This window comes from Lampris incognitus, chromosome 16 (genome assembly GCF_029633865.1).
Source record: "Lampris incognitus isolate fLamInc1 chromosome 16, fLamInc1.hap2, whole genome shotgun sequence".
Classification (NCBI taxonomy): domain Eukaryota; kingdom Metazoa; phylum Chordata; class Actinopteri; order Lampriformes; family Lampridae; genus Lampris; species Lampris incognitus.
Window position 1 is genome coordinate 21,962,682 of NC_079226.1, and position 21,654 is coordinate 21,984,335.

General features: G+C 44.6%; 1 protein-coding gene across 3 annotated transcripts; it reads right to left on the reverse strand.

Moving 5' to 3' along the window:
- Positions 1 to 857: 857 nt before the first annotated feature.
- On the reverse strand, positions 858 to 19,828 carry evla (Enah/Vasp-like a). Of its 3 annotated transcripts, XM_056295901.1 has the most exons (13): positions 19,664 to 19,828; positions 18,272 to 18,452; positions 11,444 to 11,501; positions 9,779 to 9,840; positions 7,816 to 8,748; positions 6,887 to 7,143; positions 6,509 to 6,621; positions 5,450 to 5,477; positions 5,209 to 5,251; positions 5,032 to 5,092; positions 2,878 to 2,935; positions 2,671 to 2,728; positions 858 to 2,397 (listed from the first exon to the last, which is right to left on the reverse strand). In XM_056295901.1, exons 1-13 carry the CDS (start codon positions 19,796 to 19,798, stop codon positions 2,360 to 2,362), a joined length of 2,025 nt encoding a protein of 674 aa, XP_056151876.1. In that variant the 5' UTR covers positions 19,799 to 19,828; the 3' UTR covers positions 858 to 2,359. The 3 variants fall into 3 exon arrangements, with proteins under 3 accessions (XP_056151876.1, XP_056151878.1, XP_056151877.1); XM_056295903.1 differs by lacking the exon at positions 7,816 to 8,748; XM_056295902.1 differs by lacking the exon at positions 7,816 to 8,748 and having other exon boundaries at positions 6,887 to 7,125; positions 19,664 to 19,816.
- Positions 19,829 to 21,654: the final 1,826 nt, after the last annotated feature.

Consider the following 21,654-nt stretch of genomic DNA (forward strand, 5'->3'; position numbering starts at 1 on the left):
CCAGCCAATTACTCCACTCTTCCCAGCTGTCGCTGGTCCACCCCCTTTGCTGATCCGGGGAGGGCTGCAGACTACCACATGCCTCCTCTGATACATGTGGAGTCGCCGACCGCTTTTTTCATCTGACCATGAGGAATTTCACCAGGGGGACGTAGCACGTGGGAGGATCACGCTGTTCCCCCCTGAACGGGCGCCCCGACTAGCCAGAGGAGGCACTAGTGCAGCGACCAGGACACATACCCACATCCGGCTTCCCACCTGCAGACACGGCCAATTGTGTCTGTAGGGACGCCTGACCACACCAGAGGTAACATGGGGATTCGAACCGGCGATCCCCGTGTTGGTAGACAACGGAATAGACCGCTACGCTACCCGGATGCCCCAGCCAGCTGCTTCTTTTCACCTGACAGTGAGGAGTTTCACCAGGGGGGACGTAGCACATGGGAGGATCACGCTATCCCCCCCAGTCAGTGCCTGCCCTCAGTTAACCCCTCCCCCCCGGACGGGCACCCTGACCGACCAGAGGAGGCGCTACTGCAGAGACCAGGACACATACCTACATCCGGCTTCCCACCCGCAGACACGGCCAATTGTGTCTGTAGGGACCCCTGACTAAGCCAGAGGTAACACAGGGATTCGAACCGGTGATCCCCGTGTTGGCAGGCAATGGAATAGACCGCCACGCCACCCAGACGCCCCTGTTGTACCTTTCTCACAGTGATTGATTGTTTTGTTTTTCTCCCCCTCCCATCATAGATGCCTTGAAAGTGAAATTAACTTTGAGGTTTCACACAACAAAAAGCAAGGGCAAGTTATTGGAGATGACAAACGGGAAGAAACAAAGCAGGACATCGGGATGATTGACAGGTATATTGTTCTTTGTTTGAGTGAATGCACTTCCAGCTTTTAAATCAGAACGTAGTTGCAAGCTGATAGAATATAACAACCAATATTCAACCAAATCCTCCCTGTAAAGAAACATTTAGCCAGCTATCATCACATACCAAAATCTTCCTGCACATGTAAGATTCGCATGTTGCAAGAGCAACCCATTATATTTTTCACATAGATTACCATTTTCGCGTTCAACCTGCTCATATTGGGAGGGGGGGCTTCATGGAAACAAACCACTATGGTAAACGTACCACCGTTTATTATACTTTTTTCCTCGTGTTTTTTTTTTTATAAACCGAATGGAAAACTAATTTATAGAGAGAGGGTTTCATGCATACTTGGGAGGTTCACAAAGCATAGGATGACTAATGGTTATAACTACACTGTTTTATATCTAGGCAAAAAAAAAAAAAAGGTGGCACATTTACAGTTATGGACCTGTTTTGTGAATGATCCCCAAGGACTCGTGTCTTCTGATACATCTGGATGGGTAGAGAGGGTTGCCTCAATCACACTGGAGTTGTAAAGCACGCCTTTTGTATTATTCGTTTGATTGGTCTTCAACTGCTCTGTAGTCATATACTGTGCCTCGGAGGAGGAGGAAAGGGGTACCTCATGTAGCTAATCCTCATCTGATCATTGAAATAAGCAATATGTCCAGACATTTCAGCAGGAAAAAAAAAGTTAAATGCACAACACCTGCATGAACAAGGCCATGAAAAGCCTTTTTTTTCTTTTTTTTTTCTCGAATAACCCATTTAATGGCAGGCGAGTCTGCAGCACCACATTTGCCCTTATTGTGCTTGTAATCATTAAAATATCAGGGGATTAAACCAAACGAAAATAACAATAGAAAATATAAAAGGCTGACATAAATGGTGTGCAAGTTTCCTTTCTCCTTCCGTAATATTAATAAAATAATCACTGTCGTCAATAGCATCATTATCACCAGTTTTTAAATAATAAAACAGTAAAAACTTAGAAAACGAAAATATTTTCTTAATCTTTTTAAGACTTGAACTGAACAGAGAACAAAGAGTTGCAACACCGGGCTGACTGAGTCTATAGGTGCACAGAGAGGACCACAACACCAAACTCAGCAAGAGCGTCCATCCATCACAATATTCATAGTTTTGTCCATGTCCATACTTTACATGCTCGGTCCAGTTAATCCGTGTCTTCTTCTTCATTTCTCTCTCCTTCTTCCCTTTTCTCTTCTTTCTTTTTCTGTTCTTTTTCCTTCATTACAACTGTCCTTTTGTATTCTTCCTTTCGTTTTGCTGTCCAGCAGACTCAAAATGTTGGCACAACATTTCTGCAACTTTGCATCGAAGGCAGTGTATTCATGAGAGGTGACAGAAATGTTGAGAGAACATTCCTGGGTCCTCATGTCTGTGCATCTGCATGTCCATCCTCTTCCAGTTCCTCCCTTTGCTCTACTCCTCCTATTGTTGCTCGGATGAGATTAGGACGTACTGATTCTTCCAATTTCTTGTCTAATGGCTACAAGAAAAGGCAGCACGTTAGAGAATAGAATCAACTATGCACAGCCGAGCTCGAGAAGAAAGACACTCTCCACCCACAATGAGAAAAAGTGAATTACTGTAACAGACTAATGGTGTCAACTCAAGATTCATTACTTCATAATTTTAACAGGATCAAGCCTATTTTATTATGCTAATGAGGTGTAGAACCTCATTTGTGTGTGAATTACTACACCCTCATGTTTTACACCACTAGATACGAGAACGAATGGCAATAGCTTGTGTTACCTACCATTAATGATCTCATCTTTCACTTTATGCAATTCACGTACAACTTCATCTAGGATTTCCTGCAAAACAGAACAAGATGTTAACGTCCTTTTAATGTCACCAGCAGTATATAATCTCTTGGCAATTTATGCAGTCTGAGATGCTGTATAACAGTCTTTTTAAATTATATAAAATCGCCATATTGCAGAAGTGAAGTAAGCCTTCCAACCTGCTTCATTCTGTCAAATTCTGTATCCGCCTCACTGGAGCTTCCAATTGGTCTGACTCTGCAACAGAAAGAAAAAAAAACAAGATAAAAGGCATTTATTATGAAGCCAGGTGAGTCACTTTCTGCAGATTACACCAGCATGACAGTATGCGTGTTAACTGGCTATTCAATGGCAATAAGGAATTTTTACATACTGAAGAAACAAGACTAGGCACAAATGGCTGGGCTGTGTGTGGTCAATGTTCGAAAATGTGGCCAATTTGTCACAGGGTTAGTCAGTGGTAGTGTCTATGATGGATATTAAATGCTCATCTGCAATTTTCTGTTGTGGTCCCAGTAATATTTTTTGTTAAAGTGTATTATAAAAAAAAGGTTATAAATGCAGTTGCAAGAATAATACTTTACAATCATATCTTGGGATGTTTGATTTGAAATAGAGCTTAATTGTAATTATCTCATCTCATCATCAGCCACTTCTCTGGGGTCAAGCTAAACAGGGTACTCCAGACAGCCCTCTCCCCAACAACACCCTCCAGCTCCTCCTGGGGGATCCTAAGATGTTTCCAGGCCAGATTGGACATGTAGTCCCTCCAGCAAGTTCTGGGTCTACCCCGGGGACCCCTCCCAGTTGGACGTGCCTGGAAATCCTCCAAAGGAAGGCTCCCAGGAGGCATCTTAATCAGACGCCCGAACCACCTCAACTGGCTCCTTTCGACACAAAGGAGCAGCGGCTCTACTCCGAGCTCCCTCCGGATGTCCGAGCTCCTCACCCTATCTCTAAGGCTGAGCCCAGACACCCTACGGAGGAAACTTGTTTCAGCCGCTTGTATCCGTGATCTCACCTTTTCGGTCACTACCCAAAGCTCATGACCATAGGTGAGGGTTGGAATGAAGATTGACTTTGCTTCCCGGCTCAGCTCCCTCTTCATCACAACAGTCTGGTACAACGTCTGCATTCCTGCTGATGCTGTACCAATCCGCCTGTCAATCTCCCGCTCCATCCTACCCTCAATCGTGAACAAAACCCCGAGATAATTGAACTACTTCACTTGAGGCGACAACTCATCCCCAACCCAGAGGGAGCAAACCACCATTTTCCGGTAGAGAAGCATGGCCTCAGACTTGGTGGTGCTGACTCTCATCCCGGCCATTTCACACTCAGCTGCAAACCACCCCAGTGCATGCTGGAGGTCGCGTTCTGATGAAGCCAACAAAATCACATCATCTGCGAAGAGCAGAGATGCAATTCTGAGTTTCCTGAAATGGAAAACCTCAGAACTGCGATTCTTATTTGTAATTATAACTATTCTAATTATGTTAACTCCCCTTCCCATTTCATCTGTTTCTATCTGCAAATGTCTCTTCACTCAGTGATCGATATTTGGGGCGCTTTAAATGTGCGCGCTCCCTCATGCCTCTCGGCACATGGAGAACTGTTTTCTCTCCCAGTCTGCTCTAAGTTGGACTGTTACAGTGTGCAATCGGATGAGGAAAGGGCAGCAAAATATTCAGTTCTTAGCGTTTCTGTAGTATCCATGAGCAACAATATAGTCCGTTTGTTGAAGGATAACTGCCAACAGAGAAACTCCCACTTCCATGTTTACCAATGACACTGTTGCTAACTTGATCCAACGGCCTAATCCTGTAACTTGTTCTCTCAATCACTCTAACATGGTCCCTAACACCTTGTATTTCCCCACCTGCATTCCACAAAGACCGCCCCTACTCCACCTCTGATTGGTTAGTACTTGTACTCATTTCCTCCGTTGGTTAGGGTTAGCTAATCAGAGGCAGAGTAGCGGTGGGTCTTCATGGAATGCAGATGAGAAAAAAATAACGCACAACTCGTAAACATTCGCAGTTATAGGGCTGGCCCAGCTGGTCCAGCCAAAAAACAATTAGTAAAAAGAAGGGTTTTTGTGGAACAATAACACTAATGGTTTAGGTTGTACTGTTTCCCTTTCTTCCTCCTGTCCTATCACAACTATCTTCATGTTGTTACAGATCCAACTTAAAGCAGTATATAGGATGTGATTTATCTGTGAATTACTCAAGTTTAATGCTGGAGGTTTCCTACATCTCTTACAGGTCCACATCTCTTACAGGTATTGAACTGTCCTTAACTCCTCCACACCCCTTTACTTTCCTACAGACCTTGAGACCAGTGAGGACTTTTCTGCCGAGTTAGATCGTTCCCATGGCTTCTTCACAGCATCTGGTGGTGGGGGAGAGGAGGAGATAGATTTTATAATATCCTATTGCTCAAAATGTATTTCTTTTACAACATGCATTAACACAATACTGTTCTGGAGCGAAAAGGGTTTTTTGTACCTGTGGAGTTCTGCTGGCCTGGCCCCCGACCACTGGAGTCATCCTGTACGAGAAAAAATAATCATAAATACAAGAAATATATAAAATCATCTTAAGGGTTTCCAGAGATGTAAAATCTTTAAAATTATCGGAGATTTAATCTTGTTAAACCAAATATGTTATACTAAACACTGGAATGATGAGACAGCATTTGACCACATAGACAAATATAAACAATTACATCAGTACCATGTGTACTTACCTCGTCAGGTTTCTCCGAGGCTTTCCGTCTATGAAAGCAGGAATTGTAGATATGAGTAAAGTGGTACACACAAAGAATTGGTGGTGAGATTAAATTGGTAAATGCTTGACAGGCAGAAAAGAAGTCAGACAAGAACCAATTGCATTCTTAATGTTTAAAAAAGAAAATATAAAATAACCTTGAAAACAAAAATGTGTAATCTCTCAGCGGTTTTCCATTACAGTGTTGTGCAAAATACGTAGAAGCCATTTAAAGAAAAAAGTCAATAACACAATTGGATCAGTTAAATTCAGTTTAGCAGACACAGCAAAGACTTCATCGACTTCCAACATCTGACTTTCACCAAGGAAAACCCAGTCAGTTCTGCCCAGGGTACACTACATATAACCCGTAGCGGGACATCAGCTGAGAACCGCCGCAGTCGGACATCATTGCCAGGCAACCATGACTCCTGTGTGGGTTCATTCTCGCATGGACATCGGGAATAAGCCTGCATTGTCTACAAGTGGCCTCCAGCCGGGCCAAGTCATCTCTACAGTGATGTTTCATTTCAAGTAGCCTCGAGTCACTTCTGCTGCCTTTGACAAGAGTTGATTTTTTTTTTGTACATAGCGTCCTGCCCTTTCTGGTATTTCTGAAAATCACATATCCTCTGATACCATCACCAACTGAGTGATAGGCTCTGTTTGTTGTTATTCCATTCACCTAGTTGATTCTAATTCTGATTTTCATTTTTTCTTTCATTTATCCATTTACTCAATTATTTTATTGTTGGTACACATTTAGCTATAAATGTCTCTATCATTGAAAGTTGTTGTCTGTGTGTTTCTCTGAAGCAAAGATGTCATAGGCGGTGCCCCAAATTTATAATGAGAGCATAAGCATATTGTGGCTATTCGTCGCTACAACTTTGTTATGGTTTGGTCCACCGGTGTCCATTTTCCTATGGCTTGTCTGAGTAACACCCTACTGAAATGTGTTTTGTTGAGTCAATAATGAGGGGAAGGAGGAATCCAGGTCAGGAGCCGATCCAGCAAGGATCAGGTGTGGCTGTTTTACCTGCGAGCCAGCAAAGCATTCATCTCCTGCATCAGTCCCTCTCCACCACCACCACTGCCACCGCTGGACCGGTTGGAGTCACTCTTGGAAGACCCGGGAGGACTACTCTCATCCTGAGGAACAAATCAAATAATAGATTGGGATTACAATGAGACATGTGTATTTTTGAGTAGTTTGTAGCTGCACTAAACCATGTGTGACCTCCTGTGATGTGGGCCAGATTAAGACTTCTTGCAGCAGAGGCTTTTTATTTTTACATCGGGATCTCTTTATGTATTATGTATGCAACCCTTTCTGTCCTTTTTCCTTCACAAAACTAAACTAAAAAAATAGTTTGGAGAATACACTAGAAGTGAGATTTTAATTGGGGACATTCACCCTCTGTACTTTGCGGAGTTTGGCTCCAGCCAATGCAGCAGCCAGTCCTGAGGGCTGTTGCTGAATCCCGGGAGGCCCACCCGGAGACCCACCACCAGTGGGGAGTGGAGGGGGCACAGGTGGGGGGACTGCAATCGGGGGTGGGGGTCCTGGTGGAGGTGGCGGTGCTGGAGGCCCAGCCATAGGTGCCGGGGCTGGGACCTGTGCGGGGGCCACGGAAAGCATTGAGGACGGGTGACCTGCAGAGACAGGGGGACCTGGGGGTTGGGCAAAATTAAGAGACCTGATCAAAGTCTAAAAAAAAAGTTAGATGACTTGACTGACCTTTTGACCCAGGGTTGGTTGGCCAAGCACTTATACAATGCCATGCTTTGTACTCACACAGGTGCACAACAAATGTACATTCACACCTGGGAACTTCCCAGTCAGTGTAAAAAAGCCTGTCTTTTGGAGCACTGAGCAGCTCTAATGGACCAATTGGAAAGTACGTGTCTTGCTTACGACCACATCAGTGCCAACTTATGAAGAAAGTGATACTATTTAATTGATTAAAAACCAATGGTTGGCTAACTGCTCAAAGGAGTTACAATTGTGTCAGTGGTAAGTGGTGATGTAGGGTATTTCACTTTACAGGGATGATATATGCATGGGGGGTATAGCCTGTTTTTCATACTCTTGTACTGTGTGATGTGTAAAATGTAGTACAACTAAGACAAAATACATTCATGACCACATGCACACATACAGACACAAAAACACCAAATGCGCACACACACACGCACATACACACACACACACACACACACACACACACACACACACACACACACACACACACACACACACACACACACACACACACACACACACACACAATTACATCCCTCTGCAGAGATAATCCCTTCCTCCTCTCTCCTCCTCATACTTACTGCTGTTGGCCATGTGGCCCTGCTGAGGGACAGGGGAAGGGGTCTTCTTGGGTGAGCCCCCATCAGACACGGCAGTGTAAGAGGGGGGTGAGGAGGAGGAGGAGGAGGAGGGGGGCGGGGCTTGTTGCTGGTACACCTGGTGTTGATGCGGCTGCTGCTGCTGCTGAGGGTGGAAGGTGGATGGGACCTGAGGCTGGCTGGGGGCAGGACCTGGGGCCATTTGACCTATCAGAGGAGGCAGGGGGATGGCCTCACAGTACTGTGGGGTCATTGGCAGGTGGTAGGAATGAGGGGAGTAGTAGTCTTCTGTCTGGCCATTGGTTTGAGGGTGGGGCTGGTTCTGGGGATAATGATGAGGGGCTGTGGCAATGCTTGGGTCTAGGGGAGGAGGCTTTACCCTAGAGTTCAGGGGTGGAAGCGGGAGAGCCACGGGGAGGACAGGCTGTGGAGGCAAGCCCTGCTTCACGGGCATGGCCATCATAACTGGGGGAGAAGAGGACGGGGGCATCTGGCCATACATGTGGGCCATATGGGAGGCAGACCAGGTGCCATGTTTAGGGGGCAGCACAATGTCATGTTGGTGTTGTTGTTGTTGATGTTGATGCTGATGTTGATGGTGAAGGTGGCGGGCAGTGGTGGGAGGGGACAGGGGTATCTGACGGACCTGTCGGCCCTGGGTTGTCACTCCAGTCTGGACTGGGGAGAAAGCCGAGGCTAGGGAGGTGGAAAGCTGGGAAGAGAGCTGAGCCTTGTCCCTAGCAGCCCCAGCCTCTCTCTCCTGAGAGGGGGAGGAGGTGGCAGAGGAAGGGGGGGAGGAGGAGGCCACACGGACATAGGAGGGCGGCAGAGTACTAGCTCTGTACTGTCTGTACTCAGGAGGAGTATCAGGGTGGATGGGAGGGGTGGAGACTTTATATTGGAGAGTGGAAACGACTGTGACGGACAGAGAGAGAAGACAGATAGACAGATAGACAGATCGATAGATCGATAGATAGATAGATAGATAGATAGATAGATAGATAGATAGATAGATAGATAGATTGATAGATTGATAAAGGAAGGCAGAGAGAAGAAAGAGCAAGAGCAGATACAGACGAAGAGGAGGACGGAGGAGGGCGACAAACAAAGGAAAAAAGAAAGAGAAAAACGTGAGAAGAATGAAAAGCAACCAACAGAGCAAACGAGCAAGTAAAGATGAGAAATCAGGAGCAATTCAAACAGAAGCCAATAGCAAATAAGAAAGAATTAAAAACATCGTAAAACGAAGAAGCAGTAAAATGCAACATGACTGAGCCATGGTCGGAAAGTGAGTGGCATTTCCCGCCCCAACAGTAGCTGGAAGAGAAAGATGGCAGTAGAGCATGTTGCAGGGACAGGGGGGATACTGATACGGTTTCTCCACTGATGGGGAAAAAAAGGAGGGAATAAGTCTGAACTGGTATGTGTGTTTAAAGGGTAGAATTGGACATTTATATATGTGCAGGGATAAACAAGCATAAGTGCACACAGACTGGGGAACAGTGGTTGAAACTAGGGTGGGTAAAAGGGATGGACATAAAACACTGGTAAGCCTTGCTCAGCGCTAGGAGCTATCGTGGTTGGATTTGGTTTGTGGGGTATTACCACAGGGATGTGGCATTATGGGATCCAGTTTATCGGAGATATGATCCGTTTACATTGTGGGAGCATCAAACATCGGTCTTTGACACAACAATGATAAGTTGCTTTCTTGGTGAGCAGGGCAAATATTTTGTTGCCTGGCAAGGCTGTCAGCCTGAGTGTACTGTGGGATTTTTGTTGACAGAGTTTGCTGTTATCTAAGTTGTTATACTATTTGTGCAGCTAAACCATAGGCTGCACAGTTAAAACACATCACCTTTGTCTCCAAAGGCTGAGAGTATGTGTGTGTGTGTGTGTGTGTGGGGGGGGGGGCTGGGTGTGGATGTGCTTGCTTAAGCCTCACCTGATCCTGACGTTCTTCGCTCCCTTTCCTTGTGCGCCTGCATCTGATGCTGCTCCATCATCCTACAGATGCATCAAAACAAAAAACAAAACAAAACAAAACCCTCAATAAAACAGTATAAGAAAGACTTTTGGGGTGTCCAGGTGGTGTGGCGGTCTATTCCGTTGCCTACCAACATGGCGATTGCTGGTTCGAATCCCTGTGTTACCTGGGGCGGGGTGTCTGTAGGCGTCCCTACAGACACAACTGCCCATATCTGTGGGTGGGAAGCAGGGTGTGGGTATGTGTCCTGGTTGGTGCACTAGTGCCTCCTCTGGTCGGTTGGGGCGCCTGTTCAGGGGGGAGGAGGGGGAACAGGGGGAATAGTGTGATCCTGCCACGGGCTACGTCCCCCTGGCAAAACTCCTCACTGTGAGGTGAAAAGAAGCAGCTGGTGACTCCACATGCATGGGAGGAGGCATGTGGTAGTCTGCAGCCCTTCCTGGATTGGCAGAGGAGGTGGAGCAGTGACCAGGACGGCTCGGAAGAGTGGGGTAATTGGCCGGACACAATTGGGGAGAAAAAGGGGGGAAAAAAAAGGCTTTTGACATACCTATTTCCCTTCATCAAGTCTAATGTATAATCTGACTTTCTTTGTTTTATTTACAGTGATAACACCAATGCAGTGATAGTCCAGTGTCGGAAAGTCATGTAAACAGAGTTTCTTTTCAACTCAACACTTCATCAGTTGATTTCACTAATTAACACACCTTCAACCAGACGGGAGGGCTGTTCAGTGAACCTAGCTGGCGTGGTGTTGCGTTGCTTTGAAAGTCTGCATCCAATGGTTGTTCCTGGTACAGTTGATTATGACTGCACTTGGATGCAATGGTGGCTAAAAGTTCCAGATACTACATCAACTGGACAGCTCACTTTTATTCCTATGCTCCGACTTGCCAGGATGGAGGCAAGGGGATCCTGGTGGGGATCAATGACGTGTCACATTACATTAGGTCAAAGATTGGAAGATCAGTACATAGCTTCTAATTACGTCCTTTAATCCACGTTTGTTCTGCGAGATAACAGCGTCACTGAATAAGACCTAAAGGGCTGCGGTACGTACCGAGACGACATATGGCATGATTTGCACTACAAATAGATTTAAAAAAAAAAGATTCTCTCCAAATGAAAGGTTGTAGCTTCAACTCTCCATTCATGTTTCCTAATGATGTGTAAACAAAGCTCCTTGTGTAAGCATGTGGGAGGATCACACTATTCCCCCCAGTTCCCCCTCCTCCCCAAACAGGCACCCCGACCGACCAGAGGAGGCGCTAGTGTAGCGACCAGGACAAATACCCACATCCGGCTTCCCACCCGCAGACACAATTGTGTCTGTAGGGACGCCCGACCAAGCTGGAAGTAACACAGGGAGTTCAAACTGCTGATCCCCGTGTTGGTAGCCAGCCGGACACCCCAAGTTTGTTAAATTAAAATGGTATATTATCATTGGCTTCAGAAAGAAAAGGCAAAAAAGATACTTGAGGCTGCCTTCTATTACAACTGAAAACATTTTGTAGGGGCTCTAAAATCGCTGTAAATCTCACTGTCTGATGGGTTATGTTTTTAATTCATCAGTTAAATGATAACCGACAGGGTTTTTGTTTTCAATATTCTACATTGGCTCACCTCCTTTGGGCCTCGCTGTCCTCCGAGGAAGGCCCATTTTGGCGCTGGACGACTGGACCTGAAAGACGCATACAATAAAAAAATAAAAATAAAAAAAGGAAGCATACAATAATAAAACCATAAAAAAGGCAGTGTTTGGCCCACACATCAACAAACACTTCTGCATTTGATGCGAGACCAGCTGCCAGCATTTCACTTAGTCTCATGAGTTGGAGGTTATAAAACTTTGCGAGGCGATAGAGATGTACTGAGCAACGCTGCATAACCTTTCTTCACACATGTTATCACCTTCTGAGGCTGCCATCAGGCTTACCGCCGGTCAAAACAGAGATAAGGGAACAGCAGTGTGCTCTCACACATCACCTTGGTGGACTATCACATGACATTTATTCTCAACACTGGCTATGACTGCTAGACAGCCTCATAAAAACAGTGCAGACGGGACTGTGTGCACACACTGTCAAGTCAGAGGCAGGCGAGTGTGTATGACCACATATGACCCAACAACAGAAATAACACCCAGACCTCTGACTGACAGATGGTTCGTGCTATAAACTGATACGAGGTCAAATGTCACATATCACACGGCATCTCTCTGCAATCAGTCCTCCCTGCCTCCCCTTTAAACTCCCTCCTCTTTCTCTCTTTGTTTCTCCCCGGTGATCACTCTCTTCTCCCTGTCTCCAATCTCCCTTTCTCCAAACTCTCCTCTTGTCCTCCCCCTCTACCAAACTATTTCCCCATCTCCCGCTCATCATCTGCTCTCAACCCCTTTCCCTGTTACCCGCTCCTCTCTTCTTTCCTCCTTCCTTTCTCTCCTCATTCATGTTATAGTGAGTGTTCCTTAGTTATGCCTCCAGCTATCTCTACCTCTATCACTATCAGCCCCCATCGTTGACCCCCCCCGGCTCCCTTTCTTCCTCCTTTTAAACAATCACGCCCTGTGTTTTCCTATCTTCTTACTTTAAATAATACCATTATCCCCTGATGATAAGATGAGGTCAACCTGCTTTTTCTACCCCTCCCTCTCTTCTCTCTCTCTCCGCCTTGTTCACCAGTTAAATTGTTCACAAGACACGCACCTCGGTAATGTTGTTCAATAGGTTGCATTCGACAATGTATTTCATTTGTGATGAAATAGCGTTTCTTGTTTTGACATCAACTGCAGGTCTTGATAATCACATTATAGTCAGTGGGTCCCAAACGGTGTGCCGCGATGCAAGTCCACGTGGGCTGTTGGGATTTTGTGACGACCATACATTATTACTGCAATACACAACTACACAAAAAGTTATGGATGAATTTTTAATTTACTATATCAGTACTTTGTACACACTCATTTCTCAATACAGAGGCAAGTTTTATAGCCCCAAAAAATTATTTTAAAAACTTCCTGTCGAAGTAAATACCAGTTTTGTCTGTTTGTGCAGTTGCTGGATGGTGGGAATTATTAGAGTGTGACACATCAAAGGTCCTGACTGACGCCTCACCCCCCCCCCCACACACACACTCTGGGAACTCTGCCTCTGATTGGCTAGCGCTCGTTTCCTCCGTTGGTTGGTACACACGCGCGCGCGCGCGCGCACACACACACACACACACACACACACACACACACACACACACACACACACACATAAGCATACACGCACGCACTCTTCTGTCTCTCCCTTTTTTACACTTCCACCACCTCCTTTTTAATTTTGTGACCTGACGGGTTTCAATGGGTGTGTTGCTGCTTTGATGTAATGTTACAAAGTTTCAAATGAATTCCTGAATTATTTTGTTCATGAATATTTCATGAGTAATATAGTTGTTTGTCAAATGTTATTTGGCACCAGTAAATAGAAATAAATGTTTACAGAGTGATGAGTGATAAAACGTGTTTATAGAGGTTATTTTACATGGATATGAATTCAGGTGTGCCTTGAGATTTTAGCTTGCCCTTTGGTGTGGCTGGGGCACAAAAAGTTTGAAAACCACTGGACTCTAAATGGTCTGTAATGAATTGTGTAAATGTCTGTCTCTCTGTCTCTGTCTCTGTCTCTCTCTGTCTCTCTGTATGCAGTGCTGTTTTTACACATGAAATACAGAATGGGGTGTAATCCAGTTGCAATATTCGGCGCCCAATTCATGTGTATTTGAAGTTAAAGGTTTAGAGAAACAACTAAATAATCTAGTCTTTGAACATGTGTACTGGGATCAGTAGTAAATATTGTTAGAGCAAATAATATCTGACAATGATCTGTAAACTTATTACGGCCTTATAAATGAAGCAGCTGGTGTGACGGGTGGAAGAAGTGGGGTTTAGCAAAAGGGCAGACCACAGCAGGCATCATATGAGGTACTGTGACTCTGCCTGGAGGCCAAGAAAGCTGTTTATCTTCAGTTTATAATCTAATAAGCTCAACGTGATGCCAACCGCAGGAATTCCAACAATTAACCACAGCAAAGTAAAACCCGCCAGAATTAAATAAATAGAAAGCACAGAGAATATAGTGGAGAAATTGAGGAACATTTATGAATTATAATGCAAATATCAAAGATAATATATCCAAGCTGGGTGCGTACCGTTATCTCCATTGAGAATATATGCAATCAAAGTGTTCAGTGGCCTTCTTGAAAATTTGAATGATGAGAAAGTCATATGTTACCATTTGCATTGGACACATAAAAATGTCTTTGATCCAAGAACCCCCGAGTTCAATTGCGCTGGTGTTCGATTGTGAATTAACATCAGGAAAATTAGGATCTTTAGGCAAAATGACAAATTTAGTACCGTGCTTATTAACGCAAGGAGAGTAGGACCACATCTGACATATAAAACCTGACTAAACTGCAGAGAGGTGCTAATGCACCAACAACAGCCCCTTGCTGAGTGACTGAGTTAGAGCCCCTATTCTGAGCTTGCTATTAACGGGGCGCGTCAGGGAGACCACTTCTAGCATAGCCAGAATACCAGCTATTAAAATTCAATGCCCACCATGACACCAAGAACACCCATGGGTGATATTTCCGTTTGCTGTGTCTAGTGGATGGGGTTGGTGGAAGGGGGCAGTGGGGGCAGTCAACGTGACATGAGGCAGGGCTGTGGCGTCAGAGCGATGCCACTTTATCAGTGTATAGCACTGGAACACGGACCGCTACGATTCATAGTGTATGGGGTGGAGGTGCATGCTAAATTGTTGCCTTCTGCAAGGGTTAGACTGATATGATCTAATCTAATGCAAAGGTTAGACTGAGAGGCTGATTACTGTAAATCTAATCTTGTATGTCATTGCAGCGTTTCCTCCTGCTTCAGTCAATTTGTTGGGCCAATTTCTTTTGCAAATGCTGATTCAGAATGGGAGGGGAAAAAAACCGCCTGGGAGGTTTCTTGTTTTGCTCCCTCGCTGACATTCTGAACTTGGCCTGTTAGCTCATCATCCGCTCTGCTGGTAAAGCTACAAACTAAATTTAGCAAAATATTTCCTATGCTTTTAGCATTGAACAACAAAGTTCTGCCATTCACTTTAAAATGAGTGAGATGCTCAAAGGAAGTAGACCAGCGATGTTGGATCATTATTCCCGCTCGAGGCTTCGCAAATATGGGGCTTCAGTTTTGGTGCCAGTATGGCACTCTGATCTTATTTGTTTGCATACACAGCAAGATTTTGTTGCATAAACATTAATTAGCTCTAAGCAATTTCTCACAAATATGAAGACGCAACTTCAAATGAGCGCTCAACCATGAAGCTGTTTTGCAATTTCAAATTTACACAAATCTAAGGGTGTTTAGATCATTCGCCGATGATGCAACTTGCAGATACGTTGATTCAATCATTGCACGCCTTGTGCCAACACCCTCAACAATAGAAGCTTTCTCAATGCAAACCGTGATGAACTCCTCAAACACACCCAGGTAATTATCAACACTTCACAGCTTGTCTGCGGATATTAACGAGGAGGATGTGAAGGAAATAATTAGGCTGTTGTGCTGCTTGTGTGTCCATGCGGCATGTGCGTGTGTGTTATTGTGCTGCTGACATATGTGGCTGTTGCTATGGTGAAGAAAGAAGAAGAAAGAAGAAGAAGCCCAGGAGAGGAGAGGGTCTGATCATGCCTGATCAGGCCTGCATAACTGTATTAGAGCTCAGGGGACTAAACAAGTCCAGCATTCAATGTGTGTGTGTGTGTGTGTGTGTGTGTGTGTGTGTGTGTGTGTGTGTGTGTGTGTGTGTGTGTGTGTGTGTGTGTGTGCATGTGCATGCATGTGTGTGTGTGCAGCTGTATTTTAGTGCATGTAGATGTGTGCCTGTGTATGTCTGCTTTTTCTTGGTGGATGCTCAAAAAAAAAACCAACCCCGTGATGTCTCTTTTTCTCACTTGCTGTCAAACACACACACGGGCACAAATGATTAACCAATCACTATCTAACTCCCTTAGAAGTGAAGCCACCACACACACACACACACACACACACACACACACACACACACACACACACACACACACACACACACACACACACACACACACACACACACACAGAGTCAGCTTCACTGTGAAATAACATGTCTTCATCACAATGCTGATTCTCTTTCTCTCATCCTTAGTGTGTTGTTTTGAACAGGCGGGCTCCTATGAACACATCTTCAGTCAAATGGTCCTGGTGAGAATTACTCCAGATATGACAAATTCTTTTTTTGTCTAAACGTGGCTATTTTTAACAGTATCTAATCTAATTTCCATAAGTCTTCTTGTAATTTTAAACGCAGGCCCATAATAATACTGGTTTACCTCAGAGATACACATCCCTGCATTGTATTTTAAGGTAGTTTCAGGTATTATGACTACTATAGCGCACTATGTTTAATTCTGATTAGAGTCGGTAACAAGAAACAAACTTTTCCCCAAACTTTTTTTTAAGGTTGCTGCATAACTTACTGAGGGTGATGATGGCTGAAGAAACCCTTCTGAAGACATGCGGAGAAATCTCTGGAGTCAACATGGTGAGAAACCCTCCTCTGACACACTGTCCCTAACAATACCACTGCTACCGCCTGCTTACTACAACAACTAGATTATATGTGGACAAATATATAAATTTCACAACTTGTGTCGCCCATCAGCCAGCAGTCTGGTCTGCTATGAGGCGAGGCACAAAGCTATCCTGCAAAGGACCCTGGCAGCAGCAGAAACACAAAAAAATGCAAACTTTGTGAAAGAAGCCGATGTAGGTCGATTTCGTATGCAGGAAAGCCCTGTAGTCCAAGGACAGAGACACCTTTGGTTTGTGTGCGGAGGCCCATGATCCCAAATCCAAATGCATCCAAAAAAAGGAGAAGTACCATATGAGCACGTTAAGGGAGGACAGAGAGGCTCCCTGGGATATTTTCGCCGGGCTGCACACCAATAGGAAATCTACAAGGACCCAATGGGATGACACCGGATACACACTCACATATTCTCTCTCTCTCTCGCTCTCTCTCTCTCTCTCTCTCTCTCTCTCTCTCTCTCTCTCTCTCTCTCTCTCTCTCTCTCTCTCTCTCTCTCTCTCTCTCTCTCTCTCTCTCTCTCTCTCTCTCTCTCTCTCTCTCCCCCCAACACACACACACACAAATTATAAGTAGCTTGTAACCAGAGCGGTTTGGTAGCTATTTAATAAACTCAGAGTTAGGCTTCAAATACAGGTCAAGCTACTAATATATTTATTTCATAGTGTCCATGTACACCCTAAAAAGCTGCTTATTCACAAATCACATGTCCCCTTCAGTGCTGTCTCCACTGTTATATTTTTTTTTGTGTGTAGTGTTGCAACAATAGTATTTTACAACAGCTTTAAGCTATAAAATATATCAGAGAGCTTCAGTAAATGGGAATCAACTGGCCCTGACGTTGTTTATACGTTTTCTTTTATAAGTTGAACCAACAAAAGAGAAAAATGCCCTGCTGTAGTATGCATCATTCACCACTAGGAGGTGGTAGAGCTCAGTTGAGATCACGCTGGTAACGCTTAACTGTACTCTCCGCACCTGGGTGCTGGACATTGCAGACAGACACACAGTATCTGCTCAGGCCTTCTCAACATCCTCATACAAACATATTCTTAACTCTGTTATGACAAGGTGTAGCGTAAATGACTGATAACAACAGAACTGTGCTAGCCCCGACAACCTGAGAGAATTTTAACTGATTTGACTTATTATGTTGACCTAACAGTCCAACACAACAGTACAGGGCAGATTAGACAGCTGAGAGAGCTAGGTTGAATTAGAAGCCAACTCCAATTCATTGATGGATTCAGTCTGGCACATTGACATCAACTAGGATTATTATTATTCAATCAAAAGCAAATACTCAAAAGTCACTGAAAGGTGCAAAATTGACTCATTTATGGTCAGAAATTTTAAACTTAATGATGGGCAAGGTAATTAAGATGAAGCATCTGCTCATCTGGAGCCACACAGAGCATGCCCAGAACAAAACCTTAGGAAAAATTTCCCAACTATGGTTTCCAAATCCAGCCAACTCCAAAGTCTGCAGGAGTTCATCTCTGAGTTTAAGAGATCAAATGTGACACAGGCATTCAGAAAATGTCAAAGAAAAGCTTCACTCCCTTCTGGGAAGTCAGCTACAACAATACCGTCAAGGCCTCGAGATTCCAAGTAAAACAGCGGCAATGTAAAAGTAATATAGCATAATATCTGCTGGGATATGTACTACATAACAATCAAAAGAGTATTCCAAAAATAGCATGTAAAAAACAGAAAGTACTGAAACTGGTTAATGCTGAATATAAAATTAAAGAAAATCCTAAAACCTAATAAGATGGCCATCTTGCATTACCTCCGCCGTCAGGTGAGCTGAGGACATTGAGGGCGAATAGCATGGCGTTGGAGAAGGTGGTGGCCTCCTCCTTACTGGCGAAGTTCAACCCGTAGACCTGGCGAGCATCGCGCCACTGGTGGAAGGTTGGAGTGGCCTGGTTGTACTTCAGGCCTTTCACAATGGAGTAGTTGATGACCACCTTGAAGACAAAAGGAGGCGGGAGCGGGGGCGGGTGGGAGTCAAGGGGCAGAGAAGGAAGAAAATTACTCAATTAATCAATCATTCAATCAAAATTGTATTTATACAGCACATTAAAATACAATGCAATATCTACTACTACTACTTTCGGCTGCTCCCATTAGGGGTCAGTCACCACAGCAGATCATCTGTTTCCATCTCTTCCTGTCCTCTGCATCTTCCTCTGTCACACCAGCCACCTCCATGTCCTCCCTCACCACATCCATAAACCTCCTCTTTTCCTCTTCCCTGGCAGCTCCATATTCAGCATCCTTCTCCCAATATACCCAGCATCTCTCCTCCACACATGTCCAAGCCATCTCAATCTAGCCTCTCTTGCTTTGTCTCCAAACTGTCCAACCTGAGCTGTCCCTCTCATATACTCGTTCCTAATCCTGTCCTTCTTCATCACTCCCAGTGAAACTCTTAGCATCTTCAATTCTGCCACCTCCAGCTCCGCCTCCTGTCTTTTTGTCAGTGCCACTGTCTCCAAACCATATAACAGCTGGTTTCACTACCATCTTGTAAACCTTCCCTTTAAGTCTTGCTGGTACCCTTCTGTCACAAATCACTCCTGACACTCTTCTCCACCCACTCCACCCTGCCTGCACTCTCTTCTTCACCTCTCTTCTGCGCTCCCCGTTACTTTAAAATACAAAAATACAATGCAATATAAAATTAAAATACAATGCAATATGCGTAGCATTATATCACAGATAAAATATAGCTAATGAAAAAAGAAAACAACAAAAACACCAGATAAATGGAATGGGATAAAGAAACAAATGAAAATAACAAAACTAAAACCAATAAATACATACAATAAAAATAAAAAATTGAAACACGCTTCAAATTTTGTGGAGAAAATATAAAAAAAAATAAGGAAATACAATGAAATGACAGAACTTATCAATCAACATATCAAGATCTGCCCTCAGTCGCAACCAGGAGCAGGCAGACCAGTATAAACCATCTCCTCCACTTCTTGACACTGGTTAGCTTCACCTTAGCAAATGGCTCTATGGCATCTGGACAGAAGTTTCTGCCTCTCTAACCTCTTGTCTCCCATTACTTCCAAGGCCTGTTTTTGTTTTAAGTTTTCATGAGAGAAAAGCCTCCTTTAAGGAGAAAAAAAAAAGGTTGACAACCACCCTTAAGAAAATCATCTCTCACCTGCTGGTCCTGCAGTTTGACACCCACTACTCTGAAGGTGTTGTTGGCAGTGTTGTGGTAGATGTTGATGCGGCTGAAGCCCTGCTGCCCTGGCTTAATGGGCACCCACTTCTTGCTGGCATCGTCATAGACCATCACCGAGGCCCGCGCCTGGCAGATACTCTGTTCACTATTGGGTGAAAGATAAAGACAGGTCCAGGTGAATATGTTGAAATTTTGACTTCAGTAAATAGTTCAGGACTTATCGTATCATTTATGAGTACTGCTGCCAGACCCTTAAAACATGTGAGCAATACATTCCTTCCCAATACCATGACTCCTGCGAATTAGGACAGTGTCGATTCAATCCATGTGGGTAAAGAAAGATTTGGATCTAAACATGAATGCAAAGAATTGAATGCAACAGAATTACCGTATAGTTAAATTGGTAGCTTATTGGGCACCAGAGAGCCACACCCCTCTACCACTACAAGTTACCACTATAGGAGTGATACTGCAACCACTGGAAGCCTCTGACAGATCCTGCCCACCGAGGAGAGGGAGGGGCGGCCATTTTGAAAACCTAAGAACTAAGCAGACTGAAAACCTCAACCTCCAACCAAACCCTGGAAATATCCCCCTTTTCTCTCTGGCCTTTAATGTGGTGCAGTGGTATCATAATGGCATGTCCGTAAATGTTCAGAGACACAGGAGCAGTAGGGTGTGTGGGGATGTTGTGTAATGACACACTTACAAACACAAGTATCTAATCAGCAAGCTTATCTACATCTGGAAACTCATTTTGTGTAGGGTAAATTAAAAGACATACACCCCCCCCCAACCCCTGCTCCACACACACACACACACACACACACACACACACACACACACACACACACACACACACACACACACACACACACACACACACACACACAGGGGAGAGGATGAATTAAGTTCTACAAATAGCAATGTTTACAACCACAAACTAAATGGAAGTTCATATCCCAAAACAAGACAAATTCCGCAATTCTATTATGCGGTTCACCGTTTCTCGGACAGATCACAAATAACCGCTTTCGAGGTAGAATTACATTCATGACAACACATAGCTTGAGAGTAGGGCTGCACAGAAGTTCATTTTGTGATATCTATTTGCTCTGCGATTTATATTGCAATGTGAAAAAATTACAGGAATTTCCACCAGATGACTTGAATAGCCCTGAGTGCATGAACATCCTTTGTGAACTGCTTCAGGCCATTCAAGTCATCTTGAAGTTACTCAACTAGGAAAAGATTATAGCCACTCAGCTAGTTACTGTGCTTCCCATGCTGAATTTTAAAAGCACAAGTATGGCATAGTGGTGCAGTGGGGTGGCATGTTGGCACAGTGGTTAGCGTGGTCGCTTCACAGCAAGACGGTCCTTGGTTCAAGCCTCGGGGTAGTCCAACCTTGGGGGTCGTCCTGGGTTGTCCTCTGTGTGGAGTTTGCATGTTCTCCCCGTGTCTGCATGGGTTTCCTCCGGATGCTCTGGTTTCCTCCCACAGTCCAAAGACATGTAGGTCATGTGAATCGGTCATACTAAATTGCCCGTGTGTGTGTGTGTGTGTGTGTGTGTGTGTGTGTGTGTGTGTGTGTGTGTGTGTGTGTGTGTGTGTGTGTGTGTGTGTGTGTGTGTGTGTGGGCGGGCCCTGTGATGGCCTGGCGGCCTGTCCAGGGTGTCTCCCCACCTACCGCCCAATGACTGCTGGGATAGGTTCTAGCATCCCCGCGACCCTGAGAGCAGGATAAGCGGGTCAGATAATGGATGGATGGACTTGAATGGCTCTATTTAGAAAGAATTAAAACATTCTAGAATGATTGGGGTTATTTTGTGGGGGAGTTGTTGGGAAATTGTTAAAACTTTTTTCGCCATTCGTACGGGAAGTCGAGATGGCGACAGACGACGAAGAGCAACAGCCAAGAATAGTCATGCGTGAACTCGCTCTGACGTCATCAGCATGTTCACGAA